At 53.3% G+C, this 24,490-nt stretch overlaps 1 protein-coding gene across 1 annotated transcript in view; it reads right to left on the minus strand.

Moving 5' to 3' along the window:
- Positions 1–8,600: 8,600 nt before the first annotated feature.
- The window catches only part of Lhpp (phospholysine phosphohistidine inorganic pyrophosphate phosphatase), a 95,827-nt gene continuing 79,937 nt past the window's right edge, over positions 8,601–24,490 (minus strand). The window contains exon 7 of the mRNA XM_059265411.1: positions 8,601–8,827. Coding sequence (XP_059121394.1) covers positions 8,731–8,827 — 97 coding nt within the window. The 3' untranslated portion in view covers positions 8,601–8,730. The remainder of the gene's footprint in view (positions 8,828–24,490) is intronic.

Here is a 24,490-nt window from a genome sequence, read left to right on the forward strand (position 1 = left end):
GGGCTGTGCACTCTGGGACTCTGGCTTTTAGCAAACTTGGCACCTTCTGCAGACAATAGCAAGTGGGCTGGCTTACACGAGTGGCTTGTTTTCCCATAAGGCTAAAAATAACTGGTGCATTCTCTTGAGTTCATGGACATGTGATCTAGGCCCTTTGGTAGTCACTCTGCTGTGCCTCTCCTCCGTGGTTCCACCCTCCACGGGTTAAGCCCAAATGGTTGTTACCTTTCTCCCAAAGAAAGACCTTGATGGGAACCTTTTGTTTAAACTTTAATTTGTCAATCCACCAGAAGGACGGAGGCGCATGTTCTGATGTATAGGCAATGTTTCTTTAAAATCAGATCCAAGGGTACAGGAAGTTCCACTCCTGTAGCCCCAGGGTGGGCAGCATGGTGGGTACATGTGGTGGTGGTGGTAGTAGACCAGGGGGACACGGGGGCACTGGAAAGCCAAAGTAGAAAGCTGGCGAAGGAGTCCTGCCTGGTGGGTCATGGAACCCCTATTTTCTCTGAGCAAACCTGGAGGAAGGTAGTTGAGAGGGCGTGGGAAGCACACACCAGTGCCCTGTTCCCCAGAGAGCCCACAAGGAGAGGTTCTGGATCTAGAGTAACCCCCCCAGTCCCTAAAGCCACCCCTCCTAAGGAAGGCAGAGGCTGGACCTGGTTCTCCGGTCCTTTTCACACAGCCTGCTAAGGCCAAAGCATAGATCATTGGCCAGCTGTCTCTCCTGTGGACTGGGACCAGAGGCTCCTGGTGACAGGTGTGTCTCAAGGCTGTTGGAATGGGTGACTTGTCTTGAGACCGTCTCCCTTAAGCCTGATGGCTGAAGGACACCTTCATCCTCCCTCCCTCTAGGGCACTGTTCCCTGGGCAGAGGAACTGCACCAAACCTAGGGTAGGGATTGGCTCTTTCAGCCTCCTCAGCCCCTCTGGACTGTCCCTGTCCCACTACGGCCTCAGTCCAAACCCCCAGCACAGTAGCCAGAGAAGACGGCAGGAGCCTTTCTGCTTAGAGAAAGAATCTTCATTTGCTTTCTGCCCTTCTTTTAATCGAGCAAAGCAGGGCTCATCTAGAAGGTACCCATTTGTCTTTCAGCAGCCATGCTACCCAGACAGCCTCAGTCATCTTCCCCGTTCACTGGCCCCCACACCTCTGGGCCTGGATCTCTTGAAGGAAGGTTCCCTTGGGAGGTTCCCTCTGGCTCAGCCCCCGGCACTGTGGCTTCAGGAAGGGCAACAGCAAAAGCCTCCCCTTCCTCAGCCTGCCTGTGAGTGCCATTCCCCAAAGTATGCTTGGCCACCCACTTGCCTAGGGAGCCCAAAGGTCCTGAGCAAGCTGTGGCTCCACCAGAGCCAACTAGGGAAGGGGACCATCCATTACGCTGCATCCCCGCCCGCTCACTCCAAAAGCCACGGGACTGACAGGAGTTGCCCTCTGCAGGCGCCTGACCTGAGTTCAGGGTAGCGGCCTAGACAGTTTACATGACTGCCCACGCTTGCCTTACTCATGGGTGGTGAAGGGAGGACCCGGTCAGCACCCATGGGCTTCCTCATGTACAGGCCCAAGGAACTTGTTCTGCACACACATGCAGATGGGCATTCATTCTCAGAAAGCCTTACTTCAATTTTTTTCTTTTGTAGTAGGAACGTTTTCTAAATTTGTATGCAGAAAAAAAAGTTAAATAAAAGAAAGGTCCATATTAAACAGGAAATCCCCCCCCCCCCCAGTTTCCAGATGGGTCTCCTATGCAGATAGATGGTAGACTTTTTCTCGGGCTCATTCAAGGTTCACAGCACTTAGAACTACCCCTGTATCCTGCACCCCATTTCCACTGACGTGGTTAAAATTACTTGAATGATGGCCACTTAAAATGTAAGCCAGGAGCCAGGGCTCAGGGACTCTCTGCCCATGCAGCCCACAATGCTGTCCCTTGCCACATCCATGCTGCTGGTCAGGCCTCTAGAGAAAAATATTTTAAAATTGCAGACTGATGGAGCTTCTGTAGCCTACGTAGGATAGCCTGACCTCCTAGCATAGTCTCATTGGCAAATGAATCGCATTGTCAGTGTCGAGGGACGCCCAGGGGTCGGGGACAGACTGGCCTGCAGGCTGTGCTCGGGCCATGTGTGCTGTCCCGGGCAGGTGGTAGCGGTGGTCCAGTTTCAGGTAGTGTGGTGACTTGGTGTGGTGAGTCAGGCCCCCACCGTGGCAGCAGTCCGTGGGCAGCCCGTGCTGGGTCTTCTCACTAGTGCCACTCCCGCTGCCTGCCCTCCCACACAGGCCGTGACTGCCTCGCTACAGTCGCTGTAGTCTCAGGAATTCGCTTGTTACTTTTACTGTGTAAATAAAGCTTCCTGGTCCAACCCCCGGCTGCCTGGGCATGGCTGTGTGGTTTTTGTTGGGGGCAGTGAACCAGCAGCTCTCCTGCCCACTCTTGTCCATGAGAGTGTTGGCTCCGGACTGGGAAGACCACAGGGTGGACTTCTGTCCTCGTGCCTTGGGAAGAGGATGCAGTGCAGGGTGACTGGGGGCAACTTCTAGAGAGGGCTAGCCACAGCCATCCTCACAGCCTCGAAGGAGGAGCCAGAGACCTACACTGGCGTGAGGGGCAGGCTGCCTTGTTATTTCTGAGGTGAGAGCAAGAGAGGAAGCTGACCTGGCTGAGAGACAAGGCCTCCAAGAAGAGTCCCGCAGGGCCTGGGCACCAACCTCCTCCTCCACAGAGCAGTACTGAAGTAGAGCTGGGCTGTCAGCTCAGGGCCTCTGCCCCCGTGGAGGGCAGTACTGTTCAGAACTCTGATTCTTGAGCTGTGGAGGCATTAGAACACACAGTTCACCCCAGAACGGGTACACAGCCCTGAGCTTACTCTCCAAACTGGAGACCTGGGTCACTAAAACTCAGGCGTTGCACTGTGTCTGCAGTCCTGAGGACCCAGTGGGGAGCATTTAATTTCTGTCACCCAATGTTATCTGGCCTTGGAATGTTCTCCTAGACCCTCTACTGTGGCCTAGTCTGGAAGTGACATCCTGGAATACTCTTCTGCTTTGCTTTTTTGACAACAGATCCTCCATCAAACAAAATGGTATGTGAACATGTAACTGAAGAAGGGGGGTGGGGGTGGACAGAGAACCGGAGGACCCAGATTCAGTCCTCAGCACCCACAGAGAGGAGCTAACAACCATCCGTAACTCCAGTTCCAGGGGATCTGGTGGCATCTTCTGGTCTTCCTGGGTACTGCATGCATGTGGTTCAGACACATGTAGGCAGAACATCCATAAACAAAAAATAAAAATAAAAACTTTAAAAGAAAAAGGTGTCCTGGAGTAGTGAAACACACCTGTAACCCCAGTACTCAGGCGGCTGAGGCAGGAGGATTGCATACTCAAGGGCAGCTTGGGCTAAATATCGGGACCCTGCCTCAAAACACCTAGGTGCTAGGTTCAGTCCCTAAAGCCACCAAAACAAAACAACCCACAAGACCACCTTTGGGGCCAGGGAGAGAACTTGGCAGGTAAAGGCCATCACATGTACACTGGTACACACCCATACTCAGACAACATACACCACACACACACAGTTAAAATTTGAGCACACACGAGAGATCCCAGGCTGGCCATCATTCGGTCTTCCCAGGACACCACCCTTCTGCCTTTCGTACCCTGTAGGTAAGGTGACAACATCAGGAAGAGGGCAAGGAAAGCCACCAAGCTTTCCCAAAGGCAGGGCACAGTGGCCTTGAATGACCCAACAGCCTCTTAAACCTGCACCTCACACTTCCCAGGGGTACCAGTTTCATACTGACTCTGCTCCAGCCCAAGCTGACAACATGGCTGCCCTGGCTTCTGTTCTGGTGCCTCCCTAACATTTCTGTGTCTTCTGCACTTTGAGGACCATGCTCGCGGCCAGGCTTGGGCTCACAAGCTGTTGCTGTGGGGATCACTGCTGTCGCTGGACAGCTGCAGGCCTTGGCGTTCTGCAGACTCCAAGTCCAGCTGGCTCATGGGTGCATCCATCTAGGGCTATTCCCAATCACTAAGCAGGCCCCTTGTCTGTACACAGGGCTAGGGACCCAGTGGACTTCTGTGAGCAAGCTGATGCTGGCCCTCTGTACACTAGAGAGCAGCCCTTTCTAGAAATGTGCATAGAACGAAAGCCAAGGGAAAAAAAAAAAACGCCCCAGGCTGGACAGTGGCCAGACCTCCAAGTGGCTACTGGTTTCTTTTAAACTTTCTAGTTGTAGTTCCTACAATAACATTGCTTCTGTTTGATGTTGGCCCCCAAATATCAAAATTTAGCGAGAATTGGTCAACATGGCTACTACCCGAGGAAAAGCTGGAGGGATAATGATAATCATACTGGCTTGTGAAGTGGGTCCCTGAACACCCTTGTAGCCTCGCCACATAGCTATGTCTCCTGTGTCTCCATTTTAAGGTGACCTGCAGGCGGCTTCTTCTTGATTGGTCCACCTGTTGAGGACATAAGAGTCGTAGGCAGTGGGGCCCCTTGTGATAATCCTGTAGGCTGACTGGTGGACAGCTGAAGGACCAGGAGGGAAGCCATGCCACTGGGCAGTGGTGTCACCTTGAGAAGCATCAAGGCCAGGGGCCGTCGGATGTAGGGGGGCAGGAACGGATCCTCTCTGGAGGGAGAGGACAGCTGTGTGCTGGACGATTGCAGCCCTGAGCTCCCCACAGGCCGTCTTCACGGGCTTTCAGACAAGGCTGGAGGGAGCATCTCAGAATCCAACTTCAGAAAGGGCACAGGATGTGGGATAGACCATGGGTCTCCACTCTGCCTCTTACTTCTGGACCTTGGATGGGTCACTTTAAGGACCATGGTCTCTAAGGACCATGGCTCAGAGGACAGTGTGGTCTCTGCCCCCAGATCATACAGGGTCTGTAGAAAAAGCTCAGCTTTTCTGGAGAGACCAGTCAATGAAAGCCAGTGTGGCAACTGCTAAGCATCAAAGGAGAGAGAGAGGGAGGGGAGAGAGGGGGGGGAGAGAGAGAAAGAGAGAGAGAGAGAGAGAGAGAGAGAGAGAGAGAGAGAGAGAGAGAGAGAGAGAGACCCCAATACCCATGGGACGCACTCACTAGCAAGCACAACCTACGGCACTAGCTCTAGTGTCCACACCCCCTCCGTTCTGAACTGCTGCAGGACAACCCTGGAGCTTTCTGTGTATCCAGCTAATAAGCCAAGGACCCTTCTTGGAAGGTCCGTGACACTGGCCAGACTGGTGGCCCCTCATCCTGATGCAGACAGTCAGCCACTGTTCCTCTCTGATAAACTAGAGGTCAGCCTGCCCAGCAGGGCCCCGCTGGTGTGCTCACAGTGCGGGGGGACCTGGGGTTTCAGGGAAGTCCTCGAACAAAGGAGTCAGTGGTCCTTTGTGTGTTTGTAGTTGCACTAGGGTGTGCACACCCGTGTGGGGGCCAGATGTCAACCTCAGGTTTTGGTCCTCAGATGACATCGTATTTTTGGTTGTGTGTGCGTGCGTGCGTGTGTGTATGCACATGTGTGTGGAAGCCAGAGGTCAATGTCAGACGTTGTCCTCAATCTCTTTCTTTCATGTTTTGTTTTTCACTACATTTATTTATTTGAGTCTGTGTGAGTGTGTGGGCCATGGCACGAGTATGGAGGTCAGAAAACATGTTGCAGGAGTTGATTCTCTCCTTCCGTCTTATGTGTCCTAGGGATCCAACTCAAGTTGTCAGGCTTGGTGGCAAGTGCCTACTCACGGAGCCACCTTGCCGGCCTATAGGTTGTGTTTTGAGATGGAGACTTTCACTGAACCTGGAGCTCACTGATTTGGCTAGGCTGGCTGGCCATCCAGGCTCCAGGTTCTTCCTGTCTCATCTCTCTAGGGCTGGGATTACAAGTACGTATTGGTACCCTCTTTTAACCTGAGTCCTAGGAGATCAATTGAGGTCCCCATGCTTGAATGGCTAGCAAGGGACTGCAGCTGACTTCCTTCTTAGTGAGCACCCTCCCAGCTGACTCCTGTACCCATTGAGCCAATTCCTCAGCTGATCTCTGTTTATGAGAAGTCTCCGGAGAGTCATCAATGGCTTCTGGATCAATTGGGGGAAAAAACCCCACAATATCAGCTACCCATTCAGCAGATTCTGAAACCGACACTTCGGGTAGGAGGGAGTACTGTCCCAGAGGCCCCACAGAGAAGGCCACTGCCCTCTGTCCTGTCCCACTGTGGACAGCACAGCTCACCATTGCCAGGTATAGTAAGGAATGGTTGGAGATGGCTGTGTTGCCCTTAGAGTCAAAAGTTGGAGGCTTGATTCCCTAGATAGTGATGTCAGGAGCTGGTGGGACCTTTAAAATGTGAAAAATGTGCCGGGTGGTGGTGGTGCACGCCTTTAATCCCAGTACTCAGAGGCAGAGGCAGGTCAATCTCTGAGTTCGAGGCCTGCCTGGTCTATAGATTGAGTTCCAAGACAGCCAGAGCTACACAGAGAAACCCTGTCTTGAAAAAACAAAAACCAACCAAAAAAGTTGCAGGTCCTGAGGTCAGATGGGGCATGTCCTCAAAAGGGACATCCTCTCTGTCTTCCCATCTCACCATGGCAGATTCCAGGAGGTCTTTATGAGACGTCAATTGAGGCTGGAGCTGTGCCCTCCGGCCTCCCAAACTGAGCTATACAACCCGCTCTTCCCTCTTTTCTTCCTCTTTTTCTTTCATTTTCTGTTATATTTTTTTGTGACAGTCTTGCCATGCAGCTCAAGCTGGCCTGGAATTTGTGACAATCCTTCTGCTTCTGCCTCCTGAGTGCTAGAATCACGAACACGTAAACCCATCACACTTAGCCTGCCTCTGGTATTTCGTTGTAGTAATGAAAACTCAGGGCTGGTGAGGCTCAGCTGGTAAAGGGGCTTGCCGCGCAAGCCTGATGATCTGAGTTCGAGCCCCCAAACCTGACTAAAGGTGGAGGGAGAGAACCAACTCTAATAAGCTGTTCCTCTGACCTCCACAAGTGTACCTATGTCATGCTTGTACACACACACACACACACACACACACACACACACACACAAATAGAACTGAAAATAAATTCTTTAAAAATATGAATGAACATAGGAGGCAGTGCTGATGTTTGCCTTGGTCTGTCTTCTCCCACTGGAGACGAAGAAACTCTCCTTGACATCTCTCCAGCCCCATGTCTGAATTTCTTTTTTTTTTTTTTTTTTAAATAATTTTTTTCTTTCTCTCTCTCTTTTTTTTTTATTTCTCTTTTTGTTTTTTTTAAAGATTTATTTATTTATTTATTATGTATAAAGTGCTCTGCTTGCATGTATCCCTGCAGGCCAGAAGAGGGCACCAGATCTCATTACAGATGGTTTTGAGCCACCATGTGGTTGCTGGGAATTGAACTCAGGACCTCTGGAAGAGCAGTCAGTGCTCTTAACCTCCGAGCCATCTCTCCAGCCCCCTGAATTTCTTAAAGGGGTCAGAGCAGGTAAGAAGTTCCGTAGCCTCGCCCCTCTACTGTTCAGTGGCTCTAGCAAGTGGCAGGGACAGGGTTGGAACCTAAGAACCTGTTTGGGGCCTCCTTTCTCTACCCACTTTGTACCCTTACCAACAAAAGCTGAGTCAAAGGTGGACTGTTGAGGCCACGTTTATTGAAACATTAGTTTGAGCTGGGCACTGGGCACAGCACCTTCCAGGCTGTCCATCCTAACTCCAGCCCATTCCAGTCTGTCCATCCCAACTCCAGCCCATTCAAGTCTGTCCATCCCAACTCCAGCCCATTCAAGTCTGTCCATCCCAACTCCAGCCCATTCAAGTCTGTCCATCCCAACTCCAGCACATTCAAGTCTGTCCATCCCAACTCCAGCACATTCAAGTCTGTCCATCCTAACTCCAGCACATTCAAGTCTGTCCATCCCAACTCCAGCACATTCAAGTCTGTCCATCCTAACTCCAAGGTACTTTCTGTGTCGCAGCCTTGACTGTAGAGGTGGACATTTCTGCTCTGTGGGAGGGTATCTTCAGTTTCCTGAGAGCTCCCCAGCCCATGTCTGGGTAACTCATGGGGACAGGAAGAACAGTGGGCTGGCATTGTTTCCTGAGGGAAGGGGGAGGGGGCAGACTGCTCATCAGGCACTCTGACTGGGGCCAGGTAGGGCTGTGAGTGGTGGGCAGGCTGGCTCAGCTCTGGGCTTCCTGGATTGTGCAGGGCAGGCCCCTGAGTTTTCTGCAGGCTTCTCGCTCACATCAGAGAGTTCAAAGAGGAGTCAACATGCCTCATCCAATTGGATGGTGCCAATTAAAGGACCACGTGCCAATGGTGACTGAAGGAATTCAGGGACTCAGGGGGACCTTCTAGCCCATGTCTGAGGGTTTCATTTTCTAGAGGCCTGACCAGTCTCTTGTACCTTCCTGGATGTCACTAATGGAAACACGACATGGGCCAGGGAGGAGAGCAGGCCATATAGGTAGGGAACAATCCTCTGCCCAGAGGCTGGGGAGGGAGGAATGCTGACAGGGAACTAGTAGAGGGACGTTGAGGAAGGGGAGGGCTGGCTCTGACCGAGGGACAAGCATCCCAGAACTGCCTGCACCTGCCCATGCCGGCAGCGGGCAGAGGGCAGAGGGCAGGGCAAGCAGAGCTTTGGGTAGCCTGGGGCCTGGAAGCGTGGGGGAGGGGGGCACAGCGGTGAGAAGAAGTGTGGGCACAGGGTGGTGCGCTTGTCCACTGCTCCCGAAGGCCCGTCACTTGTCCATGTGCTGCAGCAGCAGGTCCACAGCCTCCGCAAGGTTGTCCACGTACCCGTCAGCCTTCACTTCCGGATGATGCTCATCGGCAGGCCTGGAAGACAGGACCGCAGATCAGTCTGGTAGCGTCGTACAGTCCACTTTTGTTATTACTGTGTACTAGAGCCCAGGTAACATCATAAAGAAAAGACATTTGTGTAGTTCCACGTTTTAGAGACTGAAAATCCCACCTGAGTCCCTCGCTCAGGCCTCACGGAGAACAGAAGGACAGTGTCATGGAGGGAGTGTGGTACAAGAGAGTGTTCTGGGGTCAGGCTTAAGCTTTAAAAACTCACTACTAAGCAGGTGCTTCCTCTCAGTGCCTACAAGAACCACCCCTACCCCTCCTGAAAACAGTAACTCAGTGAGCGTCCCCAAGACCCCCAAGTCGTTCAAGGTCCCACCACGTCCCAGATGGTCACACTGGGTACCAAGCCTCCATCACACAAGCCCTTGGGGGACAAACCACACTCAAACCTTAGCAGCCAGAGACCCAACAATGGCCTCCTGAAGCCACTGGCCACAGTGAACCTGTCTCCCAGCATGTAGCATGGGCCTGGCTTTACCCTGAAGAAACCTCCATGCTGTCTGCCCTGTCAGGCAGCCAGGGCTGTGGCTCCCACTGTGCCCTCTCTGCAGTCTCTCTAGGGCACACACACACACTCCTGTCTGCCACTCCACTGTCTGTAGCAGAGTAGCCAGAAGAGCACCCTGATTGGTAAATTGGGGTGCTGGTCTGGTACATGTGCTTTCTGGGAACGGTTAGGGGTATTGACAATCAGAACTCTTCCCTTCCCTGATGCTCTGGAGTGCCACGTGCTGCCCAGTTCTTGGAGGCCACTGCTGCCTCATAGGGATGCCAGGGGCTCCTGGCAAAGCCATTCTCTGACTGGGATGCTGAGGACTAGGACCTCGCCTAAGCCTTTACCCATTATCTGGCCGTGCTTGTAGTCTGGCTGGACACTGAGCTGGTGCAGAAGCCTGGACACTCAATGTGGTTGAATCTTGAATTCAGAATGGACTCTGAGCAGACAGCAAGACTGGGGAGGGGGCTAGGGTGGGCTCATCTTCACAGTCCTCTGAAGATGTGTGGGCCTCATCCCAGGGACCATGGGCAGCCTTGCCAGGGAAGTGAGCCAGAGTCTTGTCTTGGCCACCAGAAAGCCCCTTTCTTCCCACTGTCCCCAGGCTTCATGGCTTCACGCTGCTAAGCAGTCAAGTAGGGTGTGGCAGGAGGAGGGCTAGACTCTGCAAACCTCCCACTCACTGCTAAGGGACATGCTGCTGGGATTACCCTAGGCCTGACTCACACGTCCTCGGAACTGTAACAACCTGTAGTAGACTATTATTGCACCCTCGAGCCTCCACCCAGCCTGAAGGAAGTGGTTCAGTTGCCTGAGAATAGCTAAAACCCATGTTGTCCTTTTTCAGATATTAGATTCGGACAATTCTAGAACGCTAGCTTGGAGGTCACATCCCGGAGGGAAGGGGTTTTCCTGCAGCTGCCAAGGCCCTGGACTAGAAGGGACCAGAGGAGCCTCTCTCCACAGGGAAGGGTGATAAGAATAGCCTAGCTCCATGTTCACGGGTGGGGGTGGGGGTGGGGGGTGGGGGGTGGGGGGCTGTGCAGAGAAGGAAAGGAAACAGCCAGGATTTGAGGGTATGATGGGTAGTTAGGTCAGAGAGTTTGTGAATGGGTCCAAGGCCTGAGCTCAGCTTCCACCATTGTGCTGGGGATGACGCAGGATGTCTCTCTGCAGCAGCTCGCCCCGGCCCTCGGATCCTGTCTAGAAGTGGGGCAGCAGAAGCAGCTTTGCCAGCCATCTGGCTCACCTGGGGACTGTCTGGAATCTGGAGCTTAAGGGCTTACCTGGGAGAGGCCCTCTTCTCTCCCTGCACAGCAGTCTCTGGTGGGTCTCACAGAAGCTGCATGATCAAGTCAGCCTCCACCAGCATGGCTGCCATCCTGCCCTCTGGTGGATTCCTCACAAGGGAAATGGGGTATTTTCTGGCCAGGCCAGACTGGTTCCTTCCAGCGTGCCCCTGCCCTCCACTGGATCCACTGGAGATCTCTTTAGTCTGACCTCCTCCCCTCTCTCCTGCAGCCGGGGATGTTCCAGGATGCTCACCTGCTCTGGCCTCTCCCTTGTATAGACTGCTGAGTGTCTTAAATGCCCGCAGCCCAGACCCTCAGCAGAGGTCCATCCCACCTCAATCCCTCCACACGACAGCCACCAGCCTCAGACATTCCCCACACATACAGGCCATTGTCCATGCTAAGTTTTAGAATTCTTCAATCCACCCTCCCTCCCTTCCTTCTTGAGATGGTCTCACAGGCTGCCTTCAAACTTACAGCAATCCTCCTGCATCAACTGTTAACCACTGCCTTTCTTTAGAATGCTCGATCTCTCTTTTTTTTTCCCCCCGAGACAGGGTTTCTCTGTGTAGCCCTGGCTGTACTGGAACTCCCTCTGTAGACCAGGCTGGCCTCAAACTCAGAGCTCCGTCTGCCTCTTCCTCAAAGGCATACACCACCACCAGCACCAGGCCTAGAATGCTCTTGAGATTCGCTCTATGGGAACACCTGCATACCCTTCAAGACTCCACTCCTGTATGCTACCTCTGACTCTCACTGTCTGTAGAGTGTGGCGCTCTCTGAGCATACAGAGCTTGTCCCCTGTCCCACTGTGACCGGACACCACCCTGCTTTTCCACCTGCCACTCATGGTGCTGGGTGTGCTTCCTAGAGGAGGGGCCGAGTTGCTCACCCTCTTGTCCCCTGACGCAGGGTTGGCCCTCAGCGTCACCCAGGAAGTAGCTGTCACCCAGTGAATGAACAAAGGGCTCAGGAGGCGGGGTGCTGCCTGTCATTAGCTATTCCTCCCCCACATGCCCCAGGAGCTGAGTGCAGGGAAGGGCTGGGTAAGGGCAGACACAAGGCGGTTCTGTGCATGCAGCCCACGGACCAGCTTCACAGGGATGGGCTTTGTACCCAGTGAAGGAAAACGGCACAGGGACCCAAGCAAAGAAGTCCAGCAAGGACAGCCTCCCTCCCGCTACCTCCACCTCCAGGGCACACAGATGGCAGGAGCCCGTCGAGGGCCTCCTCAGGGGCAGTGCTGCCAGGGGGTTCGCTCCTGCTCTCTCCCAGTCACTGCCTGCTCCCCAAGAGGCAGGGCAGGGCTCTCATGACTACAGGGGGGCATGTATTCTTGTCCACTGCTTTGGACCAGTTGGGCTGGCTGCCCCTGATGGCTGAGGCTAGGTCCTGGGGCTGCCCAGGGACAGGGCATTCAGTGACCTGGGAACTGGCGTGGGGTAGCGATGCCAACTTTAGGCCACAGTGACGCAGCTGGAGGACAGAGGGTATCACTTCATGGGGCCAGATGCAAAGGGCATTTTTACATCTGAATGTGGGTGGGGAAGGAATCTGAACTACCCGGGAGCCTGGAAACCAGAGACTGGCTCCCACGAAGGCCAGGAGGGTGGGGCTGGGAGACCTACCTCCTCTGGTCTATAAATCCAAGCTGTTCTGGAAGCCCATAGGGGACACCTCTCTACTGGGCATGTATTCAAAGGCTTCCTGCTGTCTACCTGCTGGCTCAGAACACACACGGTCAAGACACAGTTCCCTGAGCTCCAGAGGAGCAGGCAAGAGGCCAGGTCATCTTAAACCAAGCCCGTAGCCAACCTCTGGCCTGTGCTGGGCTGCTGGCCGGTACCTGAGGGTCAGTGATCTCCCAGGAGTGTACCTGGGTGGTTTGCATTGGACATAATTCTCATGCAAATGTTCCTCTTCCTCTGTTTCCTGTTATATAGCACTAGTCCTAGGTTCTGGAGGTGGGTGCGGAAAGCGTGCCCAGAGTTGGGTGTTCCTGCCCTGTCCCTTGGGGAAACACTGGGTTATGAATACTGATTGTGAACATACTTATGCGGACATCCTTCCCATGGAGCCCATGTCCTCATTCAGCTGAGGCCTCTCTGGTGTCCACTGCACTTAAGGCCTGGTGGCTGAGAGACATAAAAGGGATTTGTTCCTGTCACAGCCCTTGGAGGGCTGGGCCTGCCTGGTACCTAAGTTCATGGTACCTCCAACCTCGGGCACCAGCTCTTGTATCCTGCGACCCTCAGCCCAAAGCCTGTATCTCCAGCCCTGTCTCTACCCGACACCAGCTGAAGCCTCCATGGACAAGACTTCCTCAGGATTCTTCATTGGCCTGGAGCAGTCTGAAGGTTGGCCACACGTCAAGGATGAGGGCCATGACCCAGCTCCAAGCTCCAACAAGAGAGGCTGGCCAATGGTAGGCCTGGAAGAGTCTTCCTGAGGCCCCTACTGAGGTGTCTTAGTTGATGTTCTCCTGCTGTAGAGACACCATGACCAAGCAGCGGATAAAAGAAAGCATATTGGGGCTGGAGAGATGGCTCAGTGGTTAAGAGTCCTGACTACTCTTCCAGAGGACCCAGATTCAATTCCCAGCACCCACATGACAGCTCACAGCTGTCTGTAATTCCAGTTCCAGGGGACCCGACACCCATGGAGATAATAATTATACCAATGGGCATTTTTTTTTTAAAAAAAAGCATTTAATTGGGGGCTTCCTTATAGTTTCAGAAGGTTAGTCCATGATCACTGTGGGAGAATTCCCACAGAGCTCCACCTGGTCTGGTTCCAGAGTGCTAGCACCTCGCCTTAATCCACCTTGTGCTTCTCTTATTACCCTCCACGTGAATCCTGTCTTGGAGTTTGGCTGAAGATGCAAAGCCTATGCAAGTTTGGTTGAAGAACTCGGGACACTGCAGGGATTCTTCAGTGTCAGTTACTTCGCACTTGGCACTGTCCCTTTGGGAAGCTTGCATGAGAGGTGTTGGGGTGTGAAGATGAACTTACTGAAGGGTGTAAACTGGAGAACAGTAAAAGGGGTCTTTGCTAAGCTACAGCGGACCAGTCTTAGAGACGAATCACCCCTGCAGCCTCTGTCTTTTGATTCTAGGGACCTGTGTGCTGCCCGATGCTCTGCCATTTTGGCTCTGAAGCGGGAGCATCCCTTCCGTGGATACCCCCAGCAGAAGTGCAGTGCAGCTGGAAATGCTGTACACTTTAGGGCCAACCAGCCCAAACCCCAACACCTGCGCTTCTCCACGGAAGGGATGGGGCTGAGGAGGAGGGCGGGGCTCCCAGCCAGCCCTTTGTGCAGTGGTGAGGAGCCCCGTCTCCCAACACTGTCCAGATGAGCTCCCATTCCCATCCCCCTCCTGGGGCTCCAGCTGGCTGTTTTCACTCCACCTCCACCAGGGCAAAAACTTGTCAGCATGTCAGCAGAGTGGGATGGGGACCTGTGCCCCCGACTGAGACACACCCTTCCTGCATGTGGGCAGCATATGTTGGGGGCTGGGCGTGCAGCCCAGAGGCAGGAGAGGGGCATGTTGTCTGTTCTAGCCCCATGGCTTCCTAGGGTCCCTGGTGGTCTCAGCCCCATCGATAGCTGAAGACCTATGGTGGGGCAGGGCTGATCTAACCAAACTCCCCTGAGACAGACAGAGCCTCAGGGACCCAGAGCCCATCCCAAGCTGATCTGTCCTCCAACTGGGAGAGATCAGAGGTCTTCCCTAGCAGGAGGTGGTGCTTGTCAGGCCAGTTACAAGGGCACTGAGCCCTGGTGGGTAAACTGAGGCAGGGAAAGGAGTTACCCAAGGACTCACACATTTTCAAGAGCCACAGACTCAGGCCAAGGTGCTGGCTGCTGATCGGGTATGTGACATCCTGGCCTCTTGCCTGCCCCACAGGGCCCTAGGAAACTTGTGAGTGATTTCTGAGCCGACAGGTAGACAGCAGGAAGCCCTGTTGTGTCTGGTGGAGGGGTGTCCCTTACGGCCTTCAGAGCAACTTGGATTTAAAGCCAGAGAAGGCAGGACTCCCAGCCCCATTCTTCTGGCTTTTGTGGGAGCCAAACCTGCTGATGTCTTAGATTCCCCTTAACTCAGATCCAGAGATATCTTTTGCTTCATTACCTCTGACCCTGTGATGTGACACTCAGAGCCCTGGGTTGTGTGGGGGGAGATGACTTGTCAGTCACCATGTGAACTGCACTCTAGGTCATCAGGTCCTCCACCTGTGTGGGTGCGGACCTTGCAGAACACCCCCGTGAACTCTGTCCAGCACTCCATGCAACTGTGGCCAGTGTCTCCAGGGACAAGGAACAAGAGCTCAGGGGGTGGGGACAGCCCAGAGCCCCAGCCGTAACGGCTCTGGGTTGGCAACATTTCAACCTAATCTAGATCAAGGCTCCTTGAGTGGCCCCTCTGGGAGTTGCTATTGAACTTGGTGACCTCTGGCTAGCCCTCGATGTCTATGGCAGGGGCACCTCTCACCTCCTTCTACCTTCAGACCAAATCTCAGCTGAAAAGTGTTTACAGCTTTGACTGTGAGGTGAAGAGAGCCCATAGTTCACAAAAGCTGACAAGATGGAGGGCTGGAAGCCTCTAGGAAGGGCCACCGAGAGCAACTTAGAGTCAACAGGACTAGAAACCAGGTCTAAGCAATGTCAGACCTGATGCACTAGATAGAGCAGGCAGCTGGCAGCAGAAACGGGGCAGGGATTTTGCAAAGGACACTGTTACCTACTTCCTAGGATCACCCTGTGGCCTGGCCTAGTCATGACTTACTTCAACTGATGACACCTCTCAACCAGGACCCAGCCCATGGAGCCACCTGAACCTACTCCACACAGCGGACAGCTTCCAGTAAGGTTCCTGAATCCCACAGATGGCAGCATATGGTGAGTGTGCGCAGAGCAGGAACCAGCTGTTGGTGTGATGGTGGTCTCCTAGGAGACCTCCTTGAAGTCCCTGGCCATGGCTGGAGTATGGAGAAGGTGTCCTCAATTTGTACGTCTACTGAAGATCTTTAGAGTTTCTGGTTGGTAACTACAGAGTCCTTCAAAACTAAAAGCCAGCCAGGTATGGTGGTGCACACCTTTAATCCCAGCACTTGGGAGGCAGAAGCAGGTAGATCTCTTTGTGTTTGTGGCCAGCCTGGTGACATAGTGAGTTCCAGGCCAGCCAAGGCTGTTATTTCATGAGACCTTGTCTCAAAAACCCAAAACAAACAAAACAAAAACTAGACGCTACAATCCGGCTTCTTGAGCACTTTAGTAGACCCAAGAGTAGACAGAGGCTGTAGGCAGCCATACAAGGAGACAAGGCAAGTGGCTCCTGTTTGTCCCACCTCCACCGGTCTCTAATTCTCATTCATATGCCAGACACCCTTCACTCAAGTGCATTTCCAACCTACCCAATTAAAACTTTGGCTGAGACTCAATCCCCAGGGAACACGCCATGTCCAGCAGGCAGTTTTCCTTGACGCCTTCCCAGTCCTGGCCTCCTTTCTTAGGTACCCACTCTGTGTCCCTGGCACTCACACTGAGCACCTTTCACTCTTCTACAACTGCATGGCATCAGTCATGGTCCGTCTCGTAGGGACACAGGAGATCCTAGAGGGCTGGCTTTGACTCCCGCGAGTCCTTGGACAAATGGACACTCAGAGCCTTCTCTCTTGGTCTATGAAAGTGAGCTGAGAAGAGCCCCTCCCGAGGCTGCAGGGGGAAGTGAGGAGATGAAATGGCTGCGATGGGGTGTGCCCACAGCAAGTGCTGGACCTAGGTGGACATGCTGGACGGAGAGACTAGACGGTGGGGCCCAAAGCGGGAGCTGGATCCCAGGTAGAAGACTGATGAAGGCCTGCTGCACCGGGTGGCTGGTCAAAGGTGCCTCCGCTGCCTGTTGTCTCTCAGCTGGCTCTGGCCAGAGTGGGCAGGGATAGCTTCCAAGCCTTTTGGGAACTCACACTGGACCAGCAGGACAGACTGCAGCCAGGTCTGGAGGGCAACATATTTCAGCGGAAAGCACTTTCCTTAAGGGACTCTCAACAGAACCATGGAGCTGTATGCTGGTCACACCAGGGGCTAAGGGTCACAAGGGTGTGATGTGGTTTCTAAGTAAGTCCCTGGCAGCAGATTATCAGGCCCTGCAAAGACCTGTGTAGCTGTGCCAGGGGACAGGTAACAAGGGACTCTGGATTTCCTCTAAGACAGAAAGGGCAGCAACTAATACCTCTTGGATCCCCAAGCCAATGAGAAGTGCTGTTCACAAAGTCATTTTGAAAGTCTATCCCGGCCACCTTGTGTGTCCATGACCTGGTAAGAGGACTTGCCCCACACAGCTCCTCTGTCTTCACAGCAGTTAGGAGAGGAGACATTACTGCCCCATCTTACAGCTGACAAACCAAGGTTCAGAAAGGTAAGTGGCCTGCCCAGGGTCACAGAGCTGGTGTTGAGAGGTTGGTTTGGCCGGGTGGTGGTGGCTCATGCCTTTAATCCCAGCACTCGGGAAGCAGAGGCAGGCAGATCTCTGTGAGTTCGAGGCCAGCCTGGGCTACAGAGTGAGTTCCAGGAAAGGCACAAAGCTATACAGAGAAACTCTGTCTTGAAAAACCAAAAAGAAAAAAAAAGAAAAAAGAAAAAAAAAGAAAAGAGAGAGAGGTTGGTTTGGAAACATATGTAGCCTGGTCTAGATCCCATGGGGATCCAGGGCTGAACTGTCAGGTGATGGACAACGGTCACTTGAAGGCCAGCAAAGGCAGGCCTGTTTGGGGCTGGCAGCTGGCTTGGGACAGAGGAACCTCTAACAGCTGTTCATGTTTTGATGAAAACATGGTAAGCACCTGGTATGTGTGTTTGGATTTAAACAAGTTGGTCCCACCCCTTGCCGAGTGCAACAGCTGAGTCCCTGAGTGATCTGTAACCACAACACCCGGGGCATGGGGCCAGGGTCCACACACTCAGGGTCTCTCAGAAAAGCCACTCTGCCCTCTCAAGCTGGCTTCCTGAGGCTATACCCCTAAGCTCCGAGTCTTCACAGGGTGCCAGGATCGCAAAGGCATGGAGAGGGGGCATCCTTGCTGGTCTTGCAGCTGGCTGGCATCACTGAATCCTGTCACTTGAGGACCTAGTGCCATGGGCAGACCTCAGTGACTGAGCCAGGGATCCTGTTAGCAGGCCAAAGAGAGGCTACCAGGGCTTGGCACCCTGGGAGAGGGGACTAATACTCCTGAAAACAACTTGCCCAGAGTATCAGGATGGCAGGGTGGTGCTTCCACTTGGAACCCCTGTCCTGATCTCTCTGCTCCCAGTGAGCACCCCCACCTCCTTCAGAGTGTTCGCTGCTGGTGAGCAGGCTGCTCCCTGGGAGTTCCTGCTCCATGCAAGTGTGACCTGAGCTTAGAAACTGGCTTCCTGACCTCTGGCTCTCCAGGGACTTCTGGTGGAGCAGCCTCTGCCTCTATCACACCTGCTCCACTGACGAGTATTAAACCGGGAATCCAGGTGCCGAGAGTACCCGAGGGGGACACAGGCCACAGGAGCCACTAGGCAATACAGGCAACAGCATGCTCCAAAAGCCTTGGCCAAACCCCACCCTGAGCAAGCTGCCCCTCTGAAGCGCATTAATACAGGGATAACTAAGGATGCCTATGAGTGATAGGCTGAGCCAGTATTAGAGAGCAGGACGGACTGCCTGTGACTCCACCCTATCCACAGGCAGGAGGGCTCACCCTGCTCATTCCAGATGATGGAGAGACACTGGCCTGAGCATTCGGATCCATGGAAGGCCTGGGTATTTCTGTTAAGAGTTAATTCTAAAGCAACATGGAGTTTGGTCTGTGGCAAGTTCTTGGTAAATCCTTGCTGAATTAAAAGATAGACGCTCTAAAGAATTCCAAGGATGTTTAGAGCAGCCGTGTACTGCAGTCCACAGTAAAGAGAGTAGTCCCCTGCAGGAAAGTAAGTCCAGTGTGGTGTATCTGCTTGGTAGGATACTACACAACTCTGAAGAGGAGTCAGGATGAGTAGACAAGAGTTAAATATTATAGGGCCACGGTTACAAAGATTGGGAAATTAACAATTGTCCCAGTGAGGCCACTGTGAGGGCACACTTAAGCTCCTTGGAGGTGGCTTAGGAAAGCACAGGATGAGGACAACAGTGATTCTGTTCTGTACCGCCACTTCTCCCCAGAACCAGTATCAGGCTGCAGAGTGATGATGATGATGATGATGATGATGGTGGTGATGGTGGTGGTGATGATGATAGTGATGATAATGATGATGGAGATGGTGATGATGATGGAGATGGTGATTATGATGGTGATGATGATGACGATGGTGATGGTGATGGTGATGATGACGACGACGACGATGATTTGAGACAGGGTCTCACTATGTAGCCTTGGCCTAGAGGTACTATGTAGACCAGGCTGGCCTCAAACTCACAGAGATCTGCCTGCCTCTGCCTCCTGGGTACTAGGCGTCAAGGTGTGTGCTACCACACTTAGCAAGTTTATTCTTTAGCCTCAACCAGGACCAGGGCAGTCCCTTCTGAACCTGTGGCTTGACAACTATGGGAGGAACAAGACTGGCTAGTGCTGGCCCTGAGGGCAAATACTTGCCTGGGTACAACAGATGCCATGTGCTCTGCAGACCACATCCAATTGTTGCAGACAGGGCCAGGCCAGGTAACCCCGAGGCGGGGATAGATCAAGTACCTAATGTAAAAATATCTGATTTGTGACCCAAGGGGTTACGACCCACAGGTTGAGAACTTTAGAGCTTTAGAGGCTTCAGGTCAAAGAGCCAGCATGGGGGGACACGGGTCCCAGCCTAGCCCTGATGCTGGAAATAACCAGAGGGAAAATCTATCAAGCCCCCAAACCTGACAGGGTCTCTATGGTGCAGCCCCCTAGCTTCCAAGTGAGGAGCCTGAGGCCAAGAGAGGGCAGATACTGTTGGAGAAGACTGTACCCGAGAGGTCAGAGCCAGCCCTTGGGCACATGAGCCTCTCTGCCACCCCTAGGTGAACGCCTGAATAGGAAGGGTGCCCTCTACCCCCTCCCTGGCTACTCTCCTGGACACATGGGAGGCTGGGCAGACCAGTGCAGTTTACCTTCATGCCTCTGTACAGATGAGAAAATTGAAACAACCCCAGAGGGACCAGGGAGGAGGCCAGCATCCTACCCATATTTACTTAACACCTCCCGTACCGGGCTCCCCGAAAAGCTAACTAAACCACCTCCTTAATCACAGGCCAGAAAAGCCAGCTCGTAAATCAGCGGAGCAGTAGGGTGAGGGGCCATTCAGCTTGGGCTGGGAAGCCAGCCTGCCTGAGGTGGTGTGCCCCACACTGGGCCAATTGTGTCCATGGGGGACCCCGTCCAAGCTGCCTGGGCTCCTGGCGGGCTGCCTGGATGGCTCCTGGACAGAATCTTGTTTTCTCCAGTTTTCAGCCCTGACCAGGAGGCTGAGCTGCTCTGAGGAGCGTTTACTCAACACAGCTTTGCCCCTCAAAGGCCTGCCTGCCATCCCACCATGCCTAGGAAGCCAGAGGCCAGGCCAAAGGAGGCTGAGATCTCCCGTCACCCGCTGCTTGCCGTGAGTGGATGGCGGCAGCAGCAGGACTCTGTGACCCTCAGAAGGGTGCCGGGGTGGCGGGGTGGGAGGAAGACTGCACGAGGAGTCTAGGTTGAGCTTTTTCCTGAGTTTAGGCAAGGCCCCAGAGATTAGCTTCTGCTTATCCCCCTCTGCAGCTCCCCTCCATGGGTCTCACAAGGGAAGCCCCTCATTAGCTTTCAGTGTGGTGTATTAGGCATCAGCTCTGCTGAGCTACGAGGATGGGCAAGGCTTGTTGGGGGCTAGGTGACAAGGGGAATGGGACACCTTTGTTAGGGTGACTTGGAGGTGATCCCTGGGAAGCAGGCCCAGGGGCACCCCCCGTTCTAGCTCTTCCTAGGTGAGGAATGGTCGCACCCTCTCTCATCCACTCTGGGCCTGCTCTGTGTCAGTCAGGTCCTGAGCACACTAGCCTCTGAGGCTTTCTGCTGTGGGGTTAACATCCCACAGGGCTTGTTTCCGCTCCTTGCCCACTCGACTTCCTGACTCATTTAATTTGCTTATTCTCCTCTATAAATGTGTTTGTCTCGGGTGGAGGTGGAGGTCGGGGGGAGCACACACCTGGGGTTGTCTTAAATTGTCCCTAAATGAAGTTCCTCAGAGGGAAGGAAACCTTAGTGTCTAATTGCCTCCAGGGACTCTTGGGAAGGGCCTGTTAGCCCAAGATCAGAGGTGGGTGGAAAGAGCTGTTTTAGGTGTTTGGTGGAACCCCCGTGGACACAGAAAAAAATTCATGCCAGTATCAAAGTGAGAGGCAGCTGACCAGGGTGAAAAGGGAAGCTATAGCACTGAGTGCCCCTTAGACAGAAGAGTGGAGAGTCTCGAGTCAATGGCGGAGGTGGCACCCGAAGAAACCTATCTAACTAGCTGTTGCTGGAGAGGTCATAGACCTAGAAGAGAACCTACTTCTGCCATTGTCTTAAACCTGTGTACTTCTTGAATGCATTCTAAATGCTCATCCTTCTGCCCGCAGGGAACTGTAGCTCTCACCCCTCATCAAGGAAGCTTCCTTTTGCAGCAGACGGAGACAATTACAGAGAGCCACCAGGGTCAAAATGCAGAGAATAGGTGACCATTGCGTGCCCAGACTCAACTGATACATCTCAATGCAGCCTCTATACCTGAGACTCAGGGAACATCACGGAAAAGCGGGCAGAAAGACTGTAAGAGCCGGAGGACCAGAACATCTACTGCTAGATAGTGTCTTCTAGAGATGACAGCGAAGCTGTACCCACAAAGTCTCAACAATACAGTTACCTACATAGGACCTGCATAATGACAGCACCAGTTGACTGGTGAGGGAAGTTTCACAAGGCCCTACCCCTAGATGAAGAGCTACAGGCAATCAATGGTTCAGAAAAGAAGGATCAATCGTCTCCCCTGCCCCCCAATGGGCTATCCAATCCCAAGTGGTCAGCCCTAAACACATACAGAAGAGCAACACTAAGTGACCAGTAGGCTGTGTGTGAATGTAACAATAATAACTATAGAAAAAGAGGTCATGAGTTTGAAAAGGAAAGGGAGATCGTGAGAGGAAATGGAGGAGGGAAGGGGTGGAAATGATGTAAATATGGTACTCATGTATGAAATTCCCTCCCCCAAATTTAAATAAGAGAAAGTAGAAGGCTGCAGAGACGGCCCAATTAGTAAAAAACGCCTGCTGTGCAAGCACAGCCCGAGTTTGAATCCCTAGGACCCGTGAGAAAATGCAGGGCATGGCTGCACTCCACTGATGGAGGGTGGAGACAGGCAGATCCTAGCCAAACAGCATGTTTCAGGTTCAGTGAGAGACCCGTCTCAATGGAATAAGGCGGAAACTGATGGGGGATCCTCTGGCCTGTGCATGCCCATTCACAAACACACATACACATGAAGGAAGAAAGGGAGGGAAGGAGGGAGGGACAGGGAGGGAGGGAGGGGGAGAGGTGGGGGAGGGGAGAGAGACAGAGAGAGACAGAGAGAGAGAGAGAGAGAGAGAGAGAGAGAGAGAGAGAGAGAGAGAGAGAGAGAGAGAGGAAGAAGGAAAGAAACCAAGAGAAGATGAACCCAGAGCAGGTGGAGGCAGGAACCGGAAAGGTGCCCGCACTGCACCAGCGGCTCCTGCATCTTGAGCAAGTCCTTCTCCTCTCTGTAACCCACAGTCCACAGACCAGATAGCTTCCTGTGCTGTTTAGAGCCTGGAGCTTACAGAAGAGCCCAGAGACAGCAGGGACAGGAGGGACAGCTGGAGCAGAAGCCATGCCCTCCGGGTCTCTCCCCCTGGGGGGTGGTTAATAGAGTCCCCAGCTTACACCAGCAAATGAGCTCCAGCTTTGCAGCGCCTACAGATACCTCACCATGCACGAGGCTGGGCCTTAACTTTTCAATAATTCCCACAAAACACTCAAGATGTATTTATGGGTCCCCCCGGTAAGTGTCATGCATGCCAACATTTCAATTCTCTCTTGGACCCCAACTGCCCATGTTGACACACCTAGACCCCCAAGCAGCACTTAGGTACTATCTATTCTGCAAACTCCTCCCCAACTACTTGGGAGGACTACTCTGCCTCTGTCTGTGCTCCTTACACAGAGACTCGGAAACAAGATTTCCTGGGTTTGGGGCTGGTGGAAAAATCTTAGAGAAAACAAACAAAAAAATGGTGACCTCAGACCTTTTCTGTCTAGGGCAAGGAGCCTACTTCCTGCAAGGAGGCCAGAGGCTGACTACCTAGCCAGCCAAGGCTGTGAATGTACCCTGCCCCTCTATTAGCTGGCTGTGTGACGCTCTTTGCCTTTCAGAAAAGGACACATGTTCTGGAAGGGTCATATCTTCTCTCAGATACAGAGCCTGAAGTGACAGCGCTGGGCATGGGACCTCCTACTGTCTCTTCACATGGTGTCCAGCCCACTGTGGGGTTGGGGGATAGATGAATGTCTGGCGTCCTGAAGCTACTGCCTTGGGGACATGAGTTTAGCCCCTGCACAGAGGCAGGTATTGGTGGTGGTAGTGGTGGTGGTGGTGGTGGTGGTGGGGGGGGCTATGGATGTTTCAAGCAAGGAAACCAAGTCCCCTAATGGGGCTGCAGAGTAGTTGTCTCTGGGCTGACTGGGGTCACTCACCATGACCAATACCAAAACTAGACCTTGGCTGGGAATTCTGGATTGGCAGAGTTCTTGTGTCTGGGTTAGGAGAAAGCCTCCTCTGACCATGCCCTTCCTATACCCATCTCCAAAAGACTTACAGCCACATCCAGAAGGCAGCATGGCACTGTCTCCAAACCATTGGGCAGGGTGGGCATATTCATGCATGGATGTGTTGTTAACAGAGCTAGGCTTCTACAACATCACGGGCAATAAAGACATCGAGCTGCAGCACAGCCCACAAAGTCCTGGGGCTTTCCCATGGATGCGTGGGGAGGATACCTTCCTCCACAGGCCCCAGACAAAGCCAAGTGTTTGTTCTGCACCCCAACCCCAAAACGCACCACATCTTCCTGCTGCTGGTGGATGGGGCAAGGGCAGTAGGGGACGGACGAGAGAGGGAGAGAGACAGAGTGAAATGAATGAATGCTGTTAACATTACTCTTTGGAAAGAATGACAGATTCAAAACCCGCAATGCCGGTCAACTGCACCTCTATTTTTCTAAGCAGGGGAGGTGGGGGCGCGGGCATAGAAAACTTTCCTGAAAGGACTTGGCCTTGAAGTATGAAGTCAAACAACTGGAATTGGCAGGCAGACAGCTCTGGATTCCACCAGCCTGAAGAACTGTGGCCCAGTGGCAGGTCAGGCTGAGGCACAATGTAGCTATTCATAGCCCATCTGGGCAGGGGCCTTCAAGTGTGAGAGGCCATGGCACCAGGGACCCCAGAGGCCTGACCCAGAGCCAACGGTAGCTCTGCGGCTGTGGGTATCCCCACAGAGGCCAATGGGACAGTTTGAGGACAGACAGGACAAAGTCCTGCTCTGAGCCACGAGCAAACACATCAAGGAGACACCTGAGAACAGAGATTTAGGCCATCCATCATGGCAGTCGAGCTGGATGGGGCTCCAGCAGGAACAAGGTTTGAGAGGGTCTGGCCAGAGCTGTTCAGCACACTTGTCTGTAAGGGTGACAAGCCTGTTCTCCCACTGTTCCAGAAAGGGCGCCATGAGATCACGGCAGGGCCCTCCTCAGTTGTTCTACAGCACAATTTATGTCCAGCCCACGCTTCTAAATAAGCGACACAGCTGGTCAGGAGGGG

Source organism: Peromyscus eremicus, chromosome 1 (assembly GCF_949786415.1).
Source record: "Peromyscus eremicus chromosome 1, PerEre_H2_v1, whole genome shotgun sequence".
In the NCBI taxonomy this organism is placed as follows: Eukaryota; Metazoa; Chordata; class Mammalia; order Rodentia; family Cricetidae; genus Peromyscus; species Peromyscus eremicus.